The sequence below is a fragment of the Bufo bufo genome, chromosome 5, assembly GCF_905171765.1.
Source record: "Bufo bufo chromosome 5, aBufBuf1.1, whole genome shotgun sequence".
NCBI classification, from domain to species: Eukaryota; Metazoa; Chordata; class Amphibia; order Anura; family Bufonidae; genus Bufo; species Bufo bufo.
This window is the reverse complement of record NC_053393.1, coordinates 223181568-223202969: the sequence shown is the minus strand read 5'-3', so window position 1 is coordinate 223202969 and position 21402 is coordinate 223181568. Positions and strand designations below refer to the sequence as shown.

Here is a 21402-nt window from a genome sequence, read left to right as displayed (position 1 = left end):
CCACTACAACCATCTTTCAGTGCAAAGGGAGGGGGTTGTGGAGCGGCTTAAAGCAGAGGACAATTCAGCATCAGGGACCACCCACATGGCACCTGGAGGAGCGGAGCATGGTATGTTAAAATGTCTGTTTCTGATACAGTTAGGTCCATATATATTTGGACACTGACACATTTTGTTTTTATTACCTGTTTACTAAAACATATTCAAGTTATAGTTATATAATGAACATGGACATAAAGTCCAGACTTTTAGCTTTCACATTAAAATTGGATGAAGGGTTTAGGAGTTTCAGCTCCTTTACATGTGGCACCCTGTTTTTAAAGGGACCAAAGGTAATTGGACAATTGACTCAAAGGCCGTTTTATGGGCAGGTGTGGGCAATTCCTTCATTCCTTCAATTATTTCATTCTAAATTAAGCACATAAAAGGCCTGGAGTTGATTTGAGGTGTGATGCTTGCATTTTGAAGATTTTGCTGGGAAGTAAACATGCGGTCAATTGTGCTCTCCATGCAGGTGAAACAAGCTATCCTTCATCTGCGAAAACAGAAAAAAAACATCCAAGAAATTGCTAGAGTATTAGGAGTGGCAAAATCTACAGTTTGGTACATCCTGAGAAAGAAGGAAAGCAACCACTGGTGACCTCAACAATGCAAAAAGACCTGGACGCCCAGGGAAGACAACAGTGGTGGATAATTGCAGAATAATTACCATGGTGAAGAGAAACCCCTTTACAACAGCCAACCAAGTGAAGAGCACTCTCCAGGATATAGGTGTATCAATATCCAAATCTACCATAAAGAGAAGACTGCATGAAAGTAAATACAAAGGGTTCACTGCACGGTGCAAGCCACTCATAAGCCTCAATAATAAGAAGGCTAGATTGGACTTTGCTAAAAAAACTATCTTAAAAAAACAGCACACTTCTTCTGGAAGAACATTCTTTGGATAGATGAAACCAAAATCAACCTCTACCAGAATGATGGAACGAAAAAAGTAAGGCGAAGGCATGGTACAGCTCATGATCCAAAGCATGCCACATCTGTAAAACACGGTGGAGACAGTGTGATAGCTTGGGCATGCATAGCTGCCAGTGGCACTGGGTCCCTTGTGTTTATTGATGATGTGACACAGGACAGAAGCAGCCGGGTGAATTCTAGGGTTTTCAGAGACATACTGTGTGCTCAAATCCAGCCAAATGCAGCCAAACTGATTGGTCGGCGTTTCATAATACAGATGGACAATGACCCAAAACATAAAGCCAAAGCAACCCAGAAGTTTATTAAAGCAAAGAAGTGGAATATTCTTGAATGGCCAAGTCAGTCACTTGATCTGAACCCAATAGAGCATTTCACTTGTTAAAGACTAAACTTCAGACAGAAAGCGGCACAAACATACAGCAACTGAAAACCGCTGCAGTAAAGGCCTGGCAGAGCATTAAAAAGGAGGAAACACAGCGTCTGGTGATGTCCATGATTTCAAGACTTCAGGCAGTCATTGCCAACAAAGGGTTTTCAACCAAATATTAGAAATTAACATTTTATTTACAATTATTTAATTTGTCCAATTACTTTTGAGCCCCTGAAATGAAGGGATTCTTCTACATTTTTATGCAATCATTTTGTTCAACCCACTGGGTTGAAAGGGATTCTGTAAAGAGAAGTGGGACAAAATTCCTCCACAGATGGCACAACCAGGTAATAAGTATAGAGGTGCAAATGCTTTTTCACACAGGTTCTATGGGTGAGTTTGTAATAGAGAGCTTGTTTCTTCCAATAGATGAAATGAGAATATTTTAAGACTGTATTTTGTGCTTAGTTAGGTACTCACTGTCTAATATTTCATATTGTCTGATACTTTGAAACAATTAAGTGCATGTGTTCTCAGTAGGGAGGGAAATAAGCTGCTGGCAGTAACTCCAATATCTTCCGTGAGATCAAAAGGATTGGACATGATGAGAACCAACATTCCTGACCCCTTTTCCCCAACATCTGGTGTCAGGAAAGAGGGGCTTCCCCAACCAACAAAAATATTAAATGCTCAGCCACGTCTGAGAGTTTTGGGCATTATTCATCTAATGTTTATCGCCACCTTTAACAACCACTTCCATCTCAGCCTTTCATGGCCAAGATGGGAAAAACCTGAGTAACCAGGGGTGGCCAAAGCTGTGGAGACATCCAAGTTGTCTGTACTGCTGACTCCATAAAAGTGAAATGGAGCTGGGACAAACAGCCAGCACAGCAATATATGCTGTTGCTGGTTACCCAGGAGTTACAGAAACAGATCTCATCAACTGGCACTTACTCATGTTATTCCCATCAACTTCCTTTAACACCAACAAACTATAGCCAGTATTCCAGCTGCTATCAAGAAATATTTTCTAAAAAAAAACTAATTTTAAATAGTTTTCCTGTGAACCTCAAATTATTAATTTGTGCTCTACGGTTAAAAGAAGATCTCCACCTAAATGTATTTTTTAAAACTATAAGGTTAACGCTACAGTAAGTGAAACAGTTTAATTACTCTTCATTCTCAAGAACAGAAGCAAGGAGCTTTGGAAAAAATTCTTTACCTTATTGCACTTGCTGATAAATGTCCATAAGAGCCACTGGCTGAGGAGCTGCTACGTGAGTTGTTGAGAATAGTAACTAGAGAGTTTGGAGATGTTCTGATCATGGTCTGAAGGTCAAAGCTGTGATCAGAGAGTGGGGATATAGACAGCGTTCGTTTCCTGCTCGGTCGGGCTGTGAGCCTAGGGCTGGGAAATCTTGAACCTGAAAAGAAAAGCAAAAATTACAACTTAAGTATACGGTAACTCAGTATAGCTGCACATTAATTTCAATCTGTCAGTTGGTCCAGATGCATTCGGCAGTTCTGCCATAACAGATAGTCAAGGCATTGGCCCACATTTTGCTAACTTTTTGCTTCAAGCAATGAACAAATGTGTTACAAGCAGCAGAAAAATTGGGACGTGCAGATCTATTTTCTCCTAAAGCATAGATGTAAAAGGTGATGTGTAAATACATAATATTACTATTACAGTGAAGACCTTATTTGATATAGAGTGGTTCAAAACAGCGAGTAGTCTTGACAAGTGCCTTTACTTTCCACCTGTGATCTACTGGCTACAATTGAGGAAAATTAGGAAGAAAAATGTATCTTCCCAAAGCTTCCCTCGAGGGACTGTTGTTTATTAATGTGCAAGCGCATGATAAATTGCTAAACAAAAGGATAAGACTTCTATGTATTAGCCCTCTCATTTCTGGTGATTTATGAATCTGACGGCTGCTACGACATTCCATTCATTAATTCACCGCAAGCGATGAGATGCTGCTTGGGTTTGAGGTACCAAAAAGCTTGCACCTTTTTATTTAGTAAACCTGTAGACCTGAAAATAAAGTGAAGAACCCATTGAGGTACACTTACCATTGTATTTTTAGGATGATAATCACATATAATAAATACTAAATAAATAACTCTATTGAGGTATAGTGTTCAGCTATAAATAATATGTGTGAATAATGATATACTGCTAGCTCATAAAGGGGTTCTCAGGGAATAAAGGTTTTTTATGTAATGTCCATAGCCTGTATCCATAAATAAAAGAATCATACTTACTTGCTTCCTTGTCTCTCCGGTCCTCTGCACTGGCTCCCGCATGACCATGTTCCGGTCCTTCATGGGCATGGTTACATAGTAACATAGTACATAAGGCCGAAAAAAGACATTTGTCCATCCATTTCGGCCTGTTATCCTGCAAGTTATGCCCTACCGCAGCCAACAACTGGTCCTGCTTGTGGCCATGTCACCACTGAAGCAATAATTTTCTACAGCCAGAGGTGGACTAGGAGCTTAAAATAAACCTAAAAATGCCCCCATGTTGTAGAAGAGTCCCAACTGACAAAAGGCAGGGTAACACATCTAGGCAGGGCCAACACAAATAGATAGTGACAAAATAGTGCCCCAGAAGAACCAAATACCGTAGTGCAGCACAAGATACTGATGCCCCATTGCAATATTCAACTGTCTCACTGTCCTGAGAATGGTGATACAGTTGAATTCAGGAGGGCACCTGCACCCACTGGCCAGGTGAGTAAGTACCTGATGCCCCCAGCATTAATTAATGCTGCGAGCATCAGATCATTAGGTACCCAGCTGACAGCCGTGAGGGGGGCTCTAGTGGCCCCGTGGGCATCGGCCCACTGGCAACATTCCCTATAGGGTGTATGGCCAGTCCGCCCATGGCTGTAGCAGAGCATGTGACCATGCCCATGCAGCATCGGATGTAAACAGTCCTGGGGCCAAAACATAGACATGCAGGAGCCAATGTGGAGGACTGTAGCAGAAGGGAGATGGTAAGTATGAATCTTCTATTTATGGAGGCAGGCTGTGGGCATTACATAAAAAATCTTTATTCGCCTTTAAGAGCTTAGACCATTACTCCATTACGCAGCTTTAATACCATTGGCCTAGTATACAGTTTTTGAATTGTGTTGAGAAGCTATATAAATGACGCTGAGAAGCAGTAGATCAATGCATAGCATGTGGATGTGCGATCCATGGGGGACATTTATTATTGGCAGTTTTTTTTTTGTCATTTTCAAGTTTGTCTTCGCTTTGTGTGTCTGCCAAATTTATGAAATGGCCAATGTTAATAATATATTAGGTGTGATTGTGTAAGAGTACACCAGGGGAGAGCCTGGTGTGGGTTGCAAATTTTTATTTTGCAACATTTGAAATGGTCAAAAATAATAAATGTGTAAACAAATTGAATTGTCCTGCACATAGAACACTGTGAAAAGTGGCGTCAAGGCAAATGTTGCAAAATTTACGGCAAAAAAATGTACCACATTACACATAACAAATACATACCAAAAAGAGCTGTAAATCTAATATTAAATGTACCCCTGTGTCGTTTCTTCTTTTGGGAATTGTACCTTTAGTACCACTACATTTGATGTAAAAAATGAATTACGTATTTGCAAATCGACTGTCAAAGCCAAATGTCTTACTAAAGAGAGGATGACAGGGCAGCACCAGTTCTCATCTACTCATGGCATGTAACCCTATTAAAGTCTTCCTGCTACAGAGGAGATTAACATAAGTTATCCACCGTGAATACAATTTATCTGCTGTTTAAATAAAGCCTTTGGCTCTCATTATAAACACAAACACGGGAGGATTTATTTTATGCCCAGAGATAATTATCTGCTCTAAATGTTTTTCCAGTTAGGCCGACTGCAGCATGTTAAAGAAACCAGAGCATGTCCTTCTTCTGCTATGTTTCCTCAGTTGTACCCCTGCATGATCAACCTTTTTCTTTACAAAACTGCACAGTCCTTTCAATAAGTCACCAAAGAGCAACCGGTTGCCTTCCAAGTCAAAAATGAAAAGTTTTTATTTTATTAAATTTTTTAGCTATTTCTTGTAACTTGTCTAGTTCTATATTACTCGTATTGTTGCCTCACAATCTAGACATAAAGACAGCAATGGCCGATTATATATGTCAAAGAGGGAGAAAAAGAAGAAAAAATTATTTTTAACTCTTCTTACCCTCTAAATCTAAGCACAAGGCCTGACTCTTTAATAGCAATGCCTAGAGAGGGAAGAGATGAGTTCCGAATATCATATTTTCCATAAAAACTTGAAATTGGTACAAATCTTTAAATAAAACTGAACTGGAAACTATCCTGGACACAGAGGGGGGAATTTATCAAGTGATTTGTGCAAATTTTGGGGCATGTCATACTTTCATAATGGTTTTGTGATTTTTCTCACCCATTTCTACTTTTTTAAAATAGTGAGAAACTTTGAGGGTACAGATTTATTAATTATTGAGTAACAATGTTCGCCTTCTTTTACCGGTATATATTTTAACTACTTGAAAAGCCCAAGTTGCGGCAAACTTTTTAAAATGAATGCACATCTTAGGGTGGGTTCACACTAGCGTTAGGGATTCCGTTATGGCTTTCTGTTATAACATGGTTATAACGGAAAATAACGGAATCCATAAGACTGAAGGACGGATCCGTTCTTCTGCCCTCAGACTTGTATTATGACGGAATGCAAAATGGAAGCCTTTAAAAGGCATTCTGTTTGCTTTCCGTCGTAATAGAAGTCTATGGGAATCAAAACGGATCCGTCTGGTCCCCGTTATGCAAGACGGAAAACAAAGTCCTGTCGACAGGACTTTGTTTTCCGTCTTGCATAACGGGACCCAGACAGATCCGTTATGCTTTCCCATAGACTTCTATTAGGACGGAAAGCAAACAGAATGCCTTTTAAAGGCTTCCGTTTTGCATTCTGTCTGGGCATTCCGTTATTTTCCGTTATAACCATGTTATAACGGAAAGCCATAACGAAATCCCTAACGCTAGTGTGAACCCACCCTTACTCTATCACACACCAGTTTTAATTTCCTATACAATTATTTGAATGCATGCTTACTGGAAGTCAACAGGAGTATATGATGTTCTCTACACAAATAGTATTTTTGGCAATTTTTCCTAAATCAAGCTTGCTCTTAGTGTGGCACTTTTCACAGTTTACTCCACTCTTAGACCTGTGTTGCATTTTTATTTATTTTTTTACTTTTTTTAAACACCAGAAAATGTGTGAATGCAGCCTAAAAGTTTCCTGTTAATATATACTGAACTTCCCCAAAACCTGAGAGTGTCCCAGTCACCGTTTTACTGTATGGGGTGCCATAAATACAGTCACTTTCCATTTTAATTCATCTGAGACCTGGTAACAGCCAAGTGGATGTATGTTGACATAAAACACTATCTAATGTGCCGCACAGACCAGTCACTTACCAGTAGGAGGAGTTCCCGGCCGGTCACAGACAGCGCAGCAGGTAAGTATGATGCTTCTAATATTGCTAAGTAACTGCAGTAGCGTCCTGGTTGCCATGGTTACCGATCGGAGCCCCAGCGATTAAACTGGGACTCCGATCGGAACTATCCGCTGCCACCAATGATCGGGGGCTGGGGGGGGGCGCACAATGGCCACCAATGATAATACAATAGAGGGAGGGAGGGGGGGCCGCACACTGGCCACCAATGATAATACAATAGAGGGAGGGGGGGCCGGGGGGGCGCACACTGGCCACCAATGATATTCAAACTGGGGAGGGAGGGGGGTCTGCCTCCCGCTGCCTGGCAGCCCCTGATCTCTTACAGGGGGCTATGATACGCACAATTAACCCCTTCAGGTGCGGCACCTGAGGGGTTAATTGTGCTGATCACAGCCCCTTGTAAGAGATCGGGTGCTGCCAGGCAGCAGGGGGCAGTCATGTACACAGTTCGTAGTACAGGGAGTGCAGAATTATTAGGCAAGTTGTATTTTTGAGGATTAATTTTATTATTGAACAACAACCATGTTCTCAATGAACCCAAAAAACTCTTTAAAATCAAAGCTGAATATTTTTGGAAGTAGTTTTTAGTTTTAGCTATTTTAGGGGGATATCTGTGTGTGCAGGTGACTATTACTGTGCATAATTATTAGGCAACTTAACAAAAAACAAATATATACCCATTTCAATTATTTATTTTTACCAGTGAAACCAATATAACATCTCAACATTCACAAATATACATTTCTGACATTCAAAAACAAAACAAAAACAAATCAGTGACCAATATAGCCACCTTTCTTTGCAAGGACACTCAAAAGCCTGCCATCCATGGATTCTGTCAGTGTTTTGATCTGTTCACCATCAACATTGCGTGCAGCAGCAACCACAGCCTCCCAGACACTGTTCAGAGAGGTGTACTGTTTTCCCTCCTTGTAAATCTCACATTTGATGATGGACCAAAGGTTCTCAATGGGGTTCAGATCAGGTGAACAAGGAGGCCATGTCATTAGATTTTCTTCTTTTATACCCTTTCTTGCCAGCCACGCTGTGGAGTACTTGGACGCGTGTGATGGAGCATTGTCCTGCATGAAAATCATGTTTTTCTTGAAGGATGCAGACTACTTCCTGTACCACTGCTTGAAGAAGGTGTCTTCTAGAAACTGGCAGTAGGACTGGGAGTTGAGCTTGACTCTATCCTCAACCCGAAAAGGCCCCACAAGCTCATCTTTGATGATACCAGCCCAAACCAGTACTCCACCTTGCTGGCGTCTGAGTCGGACTGGAGCTCTCTGCCCTTTACCAATCCAGCCACGGGCCCATCCATCTGGCCCATCAAGACTCACTCTCATTTCATCAGTCCATAAAACCTTAGAAAAATCAGTCTTGAGATATTTCTTGGCCCATTCTTGACGTTTCAGCTTGTGTGTCTTGTTCAGTGGTGGTCGTCTTTCAGCCTTTCTTACCTTGGCCATGTCTCTGAGTATTGCACACCTTGTGCTTTTGGGCACTCCAGTGATGTTGCAGCTCTGAAATATGGCCAAACTGGTGGCAAGTGGCATCTTGGCAGCTGCACGCTTGACTTTTCTCAGTTCATGGGCAGTTATTTTGCGCCTTGGTTTTTCCACACGCTTCTTGCGACCCTGTTGACTATTTTGAATGAAACACTTGATTGTTCGATGATCACGCTTCAGAAGCTTTGCAATTTTAAGAGTGCTGCATCCCTCTGCAAGATATCTCACTATTTTTGACTTTAATGAGCCTGTCAAGTCCTTCTTTTGACCCATTTTGCCAAAGGAAAGGAAGTTGCCTAATAATTATGCACACCTAATATAGGGTGTTGATGTCATTAGAGGGGTGGCATAAAAAAAAACAACGGAGTAGCATTTCTAAACAAGGCCGATGTGAAGTGGGCCGGTGCTCCGCTGTTTCAATAGCTCTTACTGCAGTTCATGGGAGCTACAAAAACAGCATAGCAGAGCAAGCTATGCTGTTTCTGAGTGGCCGGCCCTTAGTCCCATCTCGCATTAGTAATGGCGCGATGGGATAACCACTTTACAGCCGGTTCAGACCTGAGCGTACTGATTCTCCGGGCGTCTCACATATGCGGCTCCGGAAGTATGCGAACGCCCATTGTCGCGCGTTCCCGGAAGTCTATGTACGGGAACGCGCGTCACTACGCCCCAAAGAAGCTCCTGTACTTCTTGGGGCGTAGGGCGTTTTACAGCGCGTTCGTACGCGCTGTAAAACGCTCAGGTGAGAACCATACCCATAGGGAAGCATTGGTTCTTGCCCGTTGAGCGTTTTACAGCGCGTAGGAACGCGCTGTAAAACGCGCTGTAAAACGCTCAGGTGTGAACCCAGCCTTAGCAAACATGCAGCATTTGATAAATTCAGCACAAACAATGCCAACGCAGACTCAAGCAAAATTTACTTCATATGTTACCCTCATAATCAAATTCTTCTAAAATCTTTTGTGCAGATTTTAATAATGGATCGAATGATTTGTCTATACACTTTCTTGAAGGGGTTGTTGCACAAAAAAATATTCCACATGTTTCAAACCAGCACCAAGATCTAAATAGTTTTGTAACTGCATGTAATTAAAAATTTAGTATAACCACTGGGATATTCATAAAGTCTATCTATATACTGCCACCTGCTGATCTGTCCTTTTCCTTAATTCTCTGTCCAGGTGGACGCACATGCTTAATTTCATCCTTCAAATGCCACCAGCAGTATCTACTGTTAGAAGCTGTGACAGTAACAGACAGAGAGCTGCAGTAGAAAAGACACAGGGGCAGATTCATCATTACACTTACAGTACAGCTGGTCCTCACCGGAGTGAAATAGTGCATTTTTTGCGACTTTTTTAAATTGTCGCAATAGAAAATCTGTCTAGAGATTAATTTACATAAAAAATTTGGCGCAGTTTTAGCGATAGCGCAAAAATTTGCGACTTTTTCACTCCATTATTTTGACTTAAGCTAATGATAAATCTGGCCAACAGTCCCTTAGCTCTGATAGGGAGAGAGCTGCAGCATAAAGGACATGCCTCCTGAGAAAGGACAAGCCCCCTGAGCTGTCAGCTTGAAATAAATCTAGCACAGCAACTGGAGCACTGAATGGGGAGATCCCTGGATCCATGTCATCTAGCTTTGATGGAAGGAGACTGTAATGTACTATATGATGTCTGATTCACTTTTTATACCAATCATGAGATAACCACTTGACATTTTTCCACCTATTCATGAAAAATCTGGTTTTGTACTGTTTGTTTGCTTGTCTCACAGATTCAAAAAGACAGAGTAATGCAGAAAAAAACTTTATTAATGAATACATATAATATAGGCTTAAACGTAAGATCCACTTTATGGCTGAAATGCCTTTTCTTCAAGGTAGCATGATCTAATATGGAATCTATTTTAATTCTCGCAGTTGTCCTTTAGCTCCTGAGGGTGCGTGAGACTACGACAACTTTGAATAAACAGGCATATACACTGTAGGTTAATGTTTATGAGTAATCTTGACCTTGTAGACCACAATTTCCTGAGCAAGGCCTCATGCACATGACTCATAATTTGACACATGCAGAAATATATTAGACCATAAAATATCAGTGTACCCCACAATTTCAATACATCTTATGGAAAGACAAGAACAGAGGTATAATTTGCAGCTTCTTTTCCCCAATTCAAAAATTGGGCAAACAGCCAGTTTGGACCAAATGCCGAAGCCCCATTTTTCAAATCGGACATGTCTCAATTTATGTGGTAATAACTTTAGAACGATTTAACTTATCCAAGCCATTCTGAGATTGTTTTCTCGTGACACATCATACTTCATGTAAGGCTACTTTCACACTGGCGTTTCTGGGTCCGCTTGTGAGATCTGTTCAGGGCTCTCACAAGCGGCCCAAAACGGATCAGTTTAGCCACAATGCATTCTGAATGGATAAGGATCCGCTCAGAATGCATCAGTTTGCCTCCGTTCAGCCTCCATTCTGCTTTGGAGGCGGACACCAAAACGCTGCTTGCAGCGTTTTGGTGTCCGCCTGACGATGCGGAGCCAAACAAATCCATCCTGACACAATATGGTGCAATTGAAAACCGATCCGCCTCCCATTGACTTTTAGTGTAAGTCAAAACGGATCCGTTTGCATTATCATGAACAAAAAAAAACAAAACATTTTTTATTTTATTTTTTGTTCGTGGTAATGCAAATGGATCCGTTCGGAACAGATACAAGCGTTTGCATTATCGGTGCGGATCCTTCTGTGCAGATACAAGACGGATCCGCACCTAACGCAGGTGTGAAAGTAGCCTTAGTGGTGAATTTGAGTTGATAAGTTTTAACTTTATGCATTAAAAAAAAAAAAAAATTGCAGAAAATTTGGAAAAATTTGCTATTTTCTAAATTTGAATTTCTCAGCTTTTAAGACAGATAGTGATACTTCATAAAATAGTTATCACTTTACATTCCCCATATGTCTACTTTATGTTTGCATCATTTTGTAAATGTCATTTTATTTTTTCAGGAAATTAGAAGACTTAGAAGTTTAGAAGCAAATTTTAAAATTTTTATGAAAATTGCCAAAACCCACATTTTTAAGGACCAGTTCAGTTATTGAGTCGTTTTGTGGGACTTAATTCGTAGAAACCACCCATAAATGACCCCATTTTAGAAACTACACCCCTCAAGTTACTCGAAACTGATTTTTACAAACTTTGCTAACCCTTTAGGTGTTCCGCAAGAATTAAAGGAAAATGGAGGGGAAATTTTAAAATTACATATTTTTGTGTGCAGAGTTTCCATTTTAAGAATTTTTTCCTGCTACACAGTAAGGGTTAGGCTACTTTCACACTCGCGTTTGGTGCGGATCCGCCCTGAACAGATCTCACAAACGGAAAGCCAAAACGCCAGTGTGAAAGTAGCCTTAACAGCCAAACAAACCTCAATATTTAATGCCCTGATTCTGCAGTTTACAGAAACACCCCATTTGTGGTTGTAACCTGCTGTATGGGCACACAGCAGTGCTCAGAAGGAATGGAGCGTCATATTGTTATCAGAAGGCAGACTTTGCTGGAATGGTTTTCAGGTGCCATGTCACATTTGAAGAGACCATGAGGTACCCCTAGAAAGAAAACCCCCAAAATCGACCCCATTTTCGAAACTACACCCCTCAAGGAATAAATATAGTGGTGAAGTGAATGCTTTGACTCAACAAGCGCTTCATAGAATTTAGAAATGCATGGCTGTGAAAATAAAAAATTTACTTTAAATTTCCAATATAATGTTGCTTTAGCCCTACATTTTTTATTTTCACAAGCGCTAACAGGAGAAAATGCACCCACAATTTGTTATGCATTTATTCCTGAATACGGCAACACCTTGTACGTGGTTGTAAACGGCAGCATTCAGAAGGGAAGGAGCGGGATTTTCTAATATGTAATTTGCTGAAATTGTTTTAGGGGCCATAAAATTTTTACTTTTTCACCAATGTAGCTGTGTGGGGGCTTGTTTTTTGCAGGATGGGCTGTAGTTTTTATTAGTATCATTTTGGGGTATATAAGTCTTTTTGATCACTTTGTATAGCATTTTTTGTGGAATTTGGTGAATTGGGTAAAATGGCAATTGTCTCAGTGTTTTTTATTTTTATTTTTTATGGGGTTCCTCTTGTGGTGAAAATTATATGATAATGTTATCCTGTGGGTTGATACCAAATTTATATAGTTTTTTTTTATGTTTTACTACTTTTTTTTACCATAAAATCTATTTTGTGCTTAAAATAAATGATATTTTGGATCACCATATACTAACATCAATGACATTTTCACCAATGTAGCTGTGTGGGGGCTTGTTTTTCATTATGGCGATACCAAATTTATATAGTTTTTTTATGTTTTACTACATTTTCAACAATAATTGTTTAGGACGTTAAAACTCAAAACAAAAAAAGTTTATTAATAAACTCCATTAAAAATACAAGGGTGTAAGACCTACAATTGTGATACATCCATAATGAGCTGTGGGTCATACATGTGAACTATGTAATTCTGCCGCATAGGTATAGCTTAAACCGAGCACAGGAGCTCATTGTGTATATACCAGTCACGTGAATACATTCATACAGTCAGACCCAAGCTCCAGAAGTACAGGCCAGGTCTAAAATGAATCACCTTGGGCAGTCTGTGGCGTGTAATATATGTGTTGCCACGCTAAATCCTTGTGTATCGTGATTCACAACGGGCAAACTATAGTATATGATGTCTTTATTGTCTCTGTTATCATACAGACCCAACAGACAGACACTATTATGTGATTGGTCCTCAATATCACAGGCAGTCACCCAGGTGATATCGAGGTTGCATTGGGCCGTATGAAACATACAGTATATATTATGCCCTTAAATGGCCAATAGACTCAGACCTCTGGACTCAAAAAAGATACCCAGTGCTAGGCACAAACAGCGTGCCAATCTCGCCACTGGAAAACGATCGTCACCCAGGAGATGGCCGTGCACTTTGCCATCAACTGGGGACAACTGAATGGTGCTTCACTCACGCAACTCGGTGAAACAGCTGATATGGCTCATACGCAGCCAACTAGCAGCAAAGACTAGCGAGAGTGTAAACCATGAAGGGCTCGATGCGTTTCTGTGTGCCTGAATAGCGCACTTCCTCAGGAGCATACAGCACCAAGATCAAGACCTGCCTAATCAGAACTTCTCTAGTTTGAGAGTCGGTGTACTGAAGTGGCTTGATGTGAGCCACAGCACAGTAATGGCCATGTAGTGTAAATACAGACTATATACAGTGCATTGCATTAGATGACTATTGCAATGCACTGTATAGCAATCAGTCCCACTGGATCTTCAAGATCCAAATGGGTCTTGATAAATAAAATAAAAAAGTTAAAAAACTGTAAAAAAAAACTGTAAAAAAAACATAAATTAAACAAAAAATTGCCTTTTCTCATATCCGTTCATTTATGTCATTAAAAAAAGTATCATGTTCCTAATTCCACGAGGTGAACACCGTAAAAAATAATGTAGAAAACAATGACGGAATTGTTGTTTTTGGCACCTCACCTCCACAAAAAAAAAATAACAAGTGATCAAAAAGTCATATGTACCCCCGAAATTATACTAATAAAAACTAAAGCCCGTCCCGCAAAAAACAGGCCCTAACACAGCTACATTGGTGAAAAAATAAAAAAGTTATGGACTTTAGTATATGACTATGTACAATATAATTTATTTTTAACACAGAAGTGATTTTATGCTGAAAAAGTAGTAAACAAAATGGTATGGTGAAAAAAGGGTGTACGTCCAGATTAATCAAAAACCCAACAATAATTTTTTAGGACGTTAAAACTCAAAACAAAAAAAAAGTTTATTAATAAACTCCATTGAAAATACAAGTGTGCAAGACCTAGAATCGTGATACATCCATAGAGAGCTGTGGGTCATACATGTGAACTACAGTTACACTATGGCTGATTAGACCCTCAGGGTCTGATCAGCCTTAGGGCTCATGCACACGAACGTATTTTTTTTCCGCTTCCGTTCCATTTTTTTTGCGGACCGTATGTGGAACCATTCACTTCAATGGTGCTGTAGAAAACACAGAAGTTACTCTGTGTGCATTCCGTTTCCATTTGTCTGCATGGCCGTTCCGAAAAAGAGTAGTGCATGTCCTATTTTTGTCCGCAAATCACGTTCTGAGGCCCCATTTAAGTCAATGGGTCCGCAAAAAATATAGAACACACATCCATATGTCATCCGTATTTTGCAGATCCATACTGTAGAAATGCTATGCCCATCCCATATTGCTCATGTGTTTAGTGATTAATAAGTTACTGTTTCTGAATACGATCCGCAAAAAACGGATCAAATACGGAAACCATAAGGATATGTTTTGTGCAATAATGGAACGGAAGAGAACTTAAATCAGAGGAAAAAAAACTCAGATACGGAACAACGGATCAGTGAAAAACGGACCACAAAACAACAACGGTCGTGTGCATGAGCCCTTAGGTACATGGCAGCCCGGGCAACCATCGGCCCGCTGCCATCTTTATAGTGTCACAGCCCCGGTAAGCAGTTTGGAAGTGACTGTACGTCCAAATGCAGTAAATTACTTGCGATTTGGACGCACAGTTACGTCCAAATGCATGAAGGTTAATATTAGCATAGCATTATGTAAGGGAAAGGGCTTTGGGCTCCCTCAAGAATCAAGGCCTCATTGTGACTGCTACCTCTGCATCCCTTATAGCTATGGCCCTGGATAGGTTTTCAATCACAATATACGGTATCCAATGATCAATGGTAACGTGCATTCTGATCAGTAGTGTCTCTAGAGTAGCCAAGCTGTTAAAGGACCTTGCCAATGACTTTATATTATACAATATCATTCACACAATTCTTGATATATCTGATATTGAACACACAGCTTCCCTTGTGATTCCAAATATCTAGGTCTCCTAGGTCTGCCTTTCCTTGAACTATGAGGGTCATTTATTAAGACCAGCATTTTAGACACCCCCTGCGCTGCTTATGGATCCGCCAAAGTCATGTAGAGGCGCAGGCCTAAATGTAAGCTAGCTGGCCCATCCCCTTCCCTGCCCCCTTTTAGAACTGGCCTCAGCGTTGAAAAGTTGCAGATTGCAGCGCAAATAACCTTTGCGCCACAATCTGCACAAGAAATACGCATAATATAGGCTTATTTGTGATCATAAATGACCCCCTAGGTGTCCACAAGCACTAACTAGAAGATACACACTGCAGTGCTGATAGAAAACCTAGTTTTACGCTGTATTGCTGAAGTCAATTGTGATCTTTAAGTCTGGCTGGAAGAGGTTTCATTTTCTCAAGTGATAAATGATAGGACATTCAAAACCCACCTTAGTGACAATTAATTTACAGACCATGGAAATTATTTTAATTGGTTTTCCCACTAGCCTTTGTCTAAATAAAAACACCCATCATCCATTACCTGACGACACACATTCCCGTCATGTGAAGAAAGCGAGACTGTGTCAACTGCTTTTGTTTTTCTCAGAGTTTCAACTTAATTTGTCTTTCTAGTCATTAGCCCCATTCTGGCAAATAATTAGCATTAGTGGAGATTGAGTGCAATACAGTTACACAATACAAAACTTGCAAAAGGATAACAAATTAAAAAAACATATTAATAAGTTACAAAGGAAAGTCACTAAGTATGATCATTAAAACAGATAGCACAAAATGTAATTAGATAACTTTTTAGTACTTTCTGTGTACTATACAAATTCATTCATACTACATTTATTCTTCTATTTTCCACGCTTATAAAATTCAAGGAGTGAAACATCATAAAAAAGTGTATACACAATTATAAAGTAAACTGCATATACAAGTGCAAAGATGGCAATACACCTTAGTCAGCCGTTGCCTTGTTTGGCCGATAACAACTCCACCCCCCTACACTTAAACAATCAGCTCGGCCAAGCATGCATGTGTTCTCAAAGGGGTAAATGAAGTAAACCTCTGCCAATCAACTCTAGGGGCAGCCGACCTCATATGGGAACAAAGGAACGGCATGCAGAATTCCAACAACCAACATGCCTGATTCTTCTTTCCCCCAACATATGCCATTAGGGCAGGGATCAGCAACCTTCGGCACTCCAGCTGTGGTGAAACTACGACTTCCAGCATGCACACTTGCTTAGCTATTTTCAGGACTCCCATAAAAGTGAATGGAGCATGCTGGGAGTCGTAGTTTCAACACATCTGGAGTGCCGAAGGTTGCTGACTGCTGCATTAGGGAAACATTGGAACACCTCCTCTATACACATTAGGAGGTGGCATTGGTCGACCTTCACACCTTTAAACCTCATAGATACAGATGTAACTATCGTCATCCTAATTCCAAATGAGTTAAGTAAATAATGGCAAGAAACATTTCATTGAGTTTTTCAATAGGTTTTTTTTTTTATTGAAAAAAGAGAGAATGCCACAAAATGTATAACGTAAAAACTCAATGGCAGTATTAATGTTTTTGCCATCCCCCTCCCAAAAAGAGTTAATAAAAGTTAATCAGTAAATTACGTGTACCCCAAAATGGCACCATTGAAAACTACAACCTGTCCCACAAAAAACAAGCCCTCATAGGACTGCATTGACAGAAAAATAAAAAAGGTATAGCTCTTGAAGGTGCATTTTCTCAGCCGCAGATATAATAATAGTTCAGAAAGAAAGAGGAAACAAGCTTTTTGGCTGGACGTCTGATTCCTGTCTGCTCCAGTCTGGCATTCTTTGTCTGCTTTGTTGAATAGTTTAGTCTAACATTTATTCAATAATCCCTTCTTTAATGAGCTTCCTCGAAAGTTGACCCATTAAATGCAAGCATTACAGTTGTTGTACTGAGCCAAATAGTGGACATATTCACAGGAACTCTAATGGGAAGCACTGGTTTATTGATCTCTCCTAGGCTACAAAACCGTTTTATAGGGAATGCTGCACTACTTCCACGTTACATGTACGAGACGATTCTACTGACTGCTGGTACATTATGCTGCATCACCTTTTAGTCAAAGAGCATAACTAATGGAATAAAACTTGGGAAATGAATAACTGTTATTACAATTAGGAATACTAGTATGATTATACTTTTTTCATGCTGTTCCTCGGTTTACAATACTCTAGCTCTCATCCGGCTGTCGAATACTCTATGGGGCTCTTGATATGCTAAGTCACCTGAATTGTGTTCTAAACCTTCTCACGGCTCAAAGCTTTGAAGGGTATGTCTGAATAGGAAATTACCTATTGTTTAAATCACATTTTATGTTAGCCATATATTTTTTTAGAATGTTTCGTAATTTTTTGAAATTTGAAATCTATCTTTGATGTATATGATCCTGCATTTTTCGCACTGGCCACTAGGTGTAATAACAGTTCTATAAAGGTAACTTGCAGAATTACAATGATAAGTAACACCTCTAATATAGATAACACAGAATTCACCACTCACAATAGGTGATATCGCTGCTTATCTGCTTTCTCCTGACCTGTGCACAGGTCACAAAGCTTGACTTAGGCCTAGTTCACACAATCGTTTTTTTTGCGAGTGTACAGGCCTTTTTTAGTGTTCCGTATACGGAACCATTAATTTCAATAGTTCCGCATTAAAAACGGAATGTGTTCCGTAAGCATTGTTTCCGTATTTCCGTTCTGTTGAAAGATAAAAAACGGATCACATACGGAAATGCATCCGTATGTCTTCCATATCCGTTCCGTTTTTGCGGAACCATCAATTGAGAATGTTATGCCCAGCCCAATTTTTTCTATGTAATTACTGTATACTGTATATGCCATATGGAAAAACGGAACGGAAAAACGGAACGGAAAAACGGAAAGGAAACACAACGGAACTCAAAAACGGAACAACGGATCTGTGAAAAAAAGATCGCAAAAAACTATAAAAGCCATACGTTCGTGTGAACTAGGCCTAAGGGTACTTTCACACTTGCGGCAGAGGAATCCGGCAGGCAGTTCCGTCACCGTCAAAACGTATGCCAACTGATGGCATTTGTAAGACTGATCAGGATCCTGATCTGTCTTACAAATGCATTGAAATGCCGGATCCGTCTTTCCGGTGTCATCCGGAAAAACGGATCCTGCATTTTTTTGAGCAGACCGGAAGGACGGATCCAGAATTGCGGTATTTTGAATGCCGGATCCAGCACTAATACATTCCTATGGAAAAAATGCCGCAAAGTGTTCCGGATTTTTGGCCGGAGATAAAACCGTAGCATGCTGCGGTATTATCTCCGTCCTGAACAGTCAAAAAGACTGAACTGAAGACATCCTGAACGTATTAGGCCCCTTTCACACGGGCGAGTATTCATAATATAATCTAGTATAAGTATAATACAATCTACAGAACACCGATCCCAAGCCCGAACTTCTGTGAAGAAGTTCGGGTTTGGGTACCAAACATGCGTGATTTTTCTCACGCGAGTGCAAAACGCATTACAATGTTTTGCACTCGCGCGGAAAAATCGCGCATGTTCCCGCAACGCACCCGCACCTTTTCCCGCAACGCCCATGTAAAAGAGGCTTTACTCTCTATTCAGAATGCATGGGGATAAAACTGATCAGTTCTTTTCTGGTATTGAGCCCCTAGGAAGGAACTCAATACCGGAAAAGAATCACACTAGTGTGAAAGTACCCTAAAAGCTGCTCCCATAGAAGTCATGGGTCAGCTACTGTCCATTGTGTCTATGTCCCATGTAGTATCTATCACTATATTTCTTTGATTATCGTTTGTTTCACAGATACTCACTGGTGAACCACAGACGTGGTATTATTTTATGATTATAACTAAGTAAAAGTTAAGTTTTAAGAGGGTCAATTTTGCTGGAACTATATGTCCCATGTAGCTTCTCTCAAAAGACAGGAAGTTTTAGCATATTTAGTGCAAAAACTGCACAACTTTACGATTTTGTTTAAATAGAGTCTTCGAAATTTTTAAAAATATCACCAAAAATTCTAAAACAAATCTGTCTAATGTAAAAGCATGATGACACTTTCCATTTAAGGGTTTGTTAGTTGTGTATTAGTTTAGGTAGCCCTAGCTTCTATATGTGTGGTGCTATATAGGAGAATAAAGACGACAAACATTTCCTAGTGCAGTACATAACTGTATCAGTGCCAGACTGCCATCGTTTGGGCCAAAAGAATTTGAGATTAAACAAACCACTTCCCTGTGCTTCCCAGTGCTACTCAAAGGTAAGATGAATGTCTTAGCTGGAAATGTCTAATAAGAAGAGCACAAGAAAGCATATTTAAAAATTCCCCCAGTCTTTCTTTGATGTTCCACTCAAGGAGTTGTTTGACGTTGGATATAATCCCAGAAAATAACTGGGCAAATGTGTAGTGAAAAGTTTGTGATGACTTTATTTCTCTATTTAAATACCATGCAAGAGAAATAAAAAAATTTAAATATCAGGGTTAAACAAAAAATATCCTACTATGGGTCCATACTACCACGTTTTATATACCGTATTCTCCGCACTTAATATGGAACAATCTGCTATATACCGTGAAACACCGTTCCATAGTTCTCACCATATCACACAAGCATGAAACCAATGTGTTACTTACTTTCCATAGCATGAAGATACTCCATATGAAGGGCCGTGGCTCCAGCACCTGGAGCGGCTGGGGAAGTGATGATGTCAGCGTAGGGACTGCGCTGTCCCGCGAGCAGGGCCATATGTTGGTAATATTCAGCAGGGCTCACACCAGCATGTGGAACTAAAAGATACAATAGGCATGTGCGTGACCACAAGTTGTTTCATGAGCATGATAACTATATTTGCCATCATGATGCCAACATCTCTAGAGCTTAGTCTAGAGAATGTGAACCCAAAAATTAAGGTGCGCATGCCCTCCATGAATCGCTAAAATAGCAGAAGTGGTGAATGGGGAGCGCAGACACCTTTCCATTCGTCTCTATGGGACTGCTGGAAATAGCCCAGCCAATACTCAAGTATTTTGAGAATTCACATATAGGCTCCTCTCTGTTCATTCTGGGGGTCCCATACTGGAGATAAGAGAAGGTAACAGACATGGGACCCGCATCTATCTAAACATTGACGGCATATCCTAGCAATATGCCATCAGTGTTCCAGATGGGATTACCCCTTTAACAGGAAAATACAGCCGCCTGTATTATTTTATACAATTTCCCTCCCTTAGCCAATTTGTTATTTTTAACAGAAAACCCCTTTTAGTGATTTTTAGGCACATTTCAATCATCTTTTAATACATATCACACCATTTAAAAGTCTGGCAACTATCAGGTCCCATCCATGCTAGATTAAAGGAATTCTACCTTACTTGTTTGCGTTGTCTTCTCTATCATTCCCTTTAGACTCTTAGTATTACAATCATATATACCGGGGGACACACTGACGGCTTTTATGTACTTTTTTATGTTCTGCTGTCATTCACTTGATCCTTCTTTAGTATGTTAATGCAAACATCATAGATGCCGTCAACACCATGATATAGTTATGCTTCAGAACTACTGATCTTATTTTTACATTTAGGCACAAAAAAGAGAATTTCGTGCAGGTAGTCGTCAAGAGGACAGAGGACAGAAAGCAAGATGTTTAGTGAAAGAGGAAATGTTAGCAATTTTCTACCATTCTGCCTTATCTTCTATAATTTATTAAAGTGTCTAATAGATAAGACATGTCCTTTGCTGTCGTGCAGTCAGAACAGAAACGGCTAGGGATGCCTTTCACATGCTGAACAGGAACGGATTTACGTTTAAAAGTGACTCATTTTACACAATGTTGATCATACCTATCATACTTGGCATTGAGACTGAGCTTACGTATTTGTGATAGTCATCTAAGAGCCATGCAGTTCCAATGTGAAATCTTAACATTCAGCTAGGATTACAATCTGATCATGCTGACAGTGACTATGATTAAGGTAGCAAGAACTAAAATCCAAGGTTCTCCAGTTCGGGCTTTTGAGGAGTAATTTAGATATGAC

The 21402-nt window shown here is 40.1% G+C and overlaps 1 protein-coding gene across 6 annotated transcripts in view; it reads right to left on the bottom strand.

Annotated features, from left to right (window-relative positions):
* GLI3 (GLI family zinc finger 3) overlaps positions 1 to 21402 on the bottom strand; it is a 223923-nt gene that overhangs the window by 60871 nt on the left and 141650 nt on the right. For all 6 annotated transcript variants that reach the window (XM_040432675.1, XM_040432680.1, XM_040432677.1 and 3 more), the window contains exons 6-7: positions 19999 to 20151; positions 2571 to 2772 (exon numbers count right to left, since the gene is read on the bottom strand). In XM_040432675.1, the coding sequence (XP_040288609.1) occupies positions 2571 to 2772; positions 19999 to 20151 (355 nt within the window). The remainder of the gene's footprint in view (positions 1 to 2570; positions 2773 to 19998; positions 20152 to 21402) is intronic.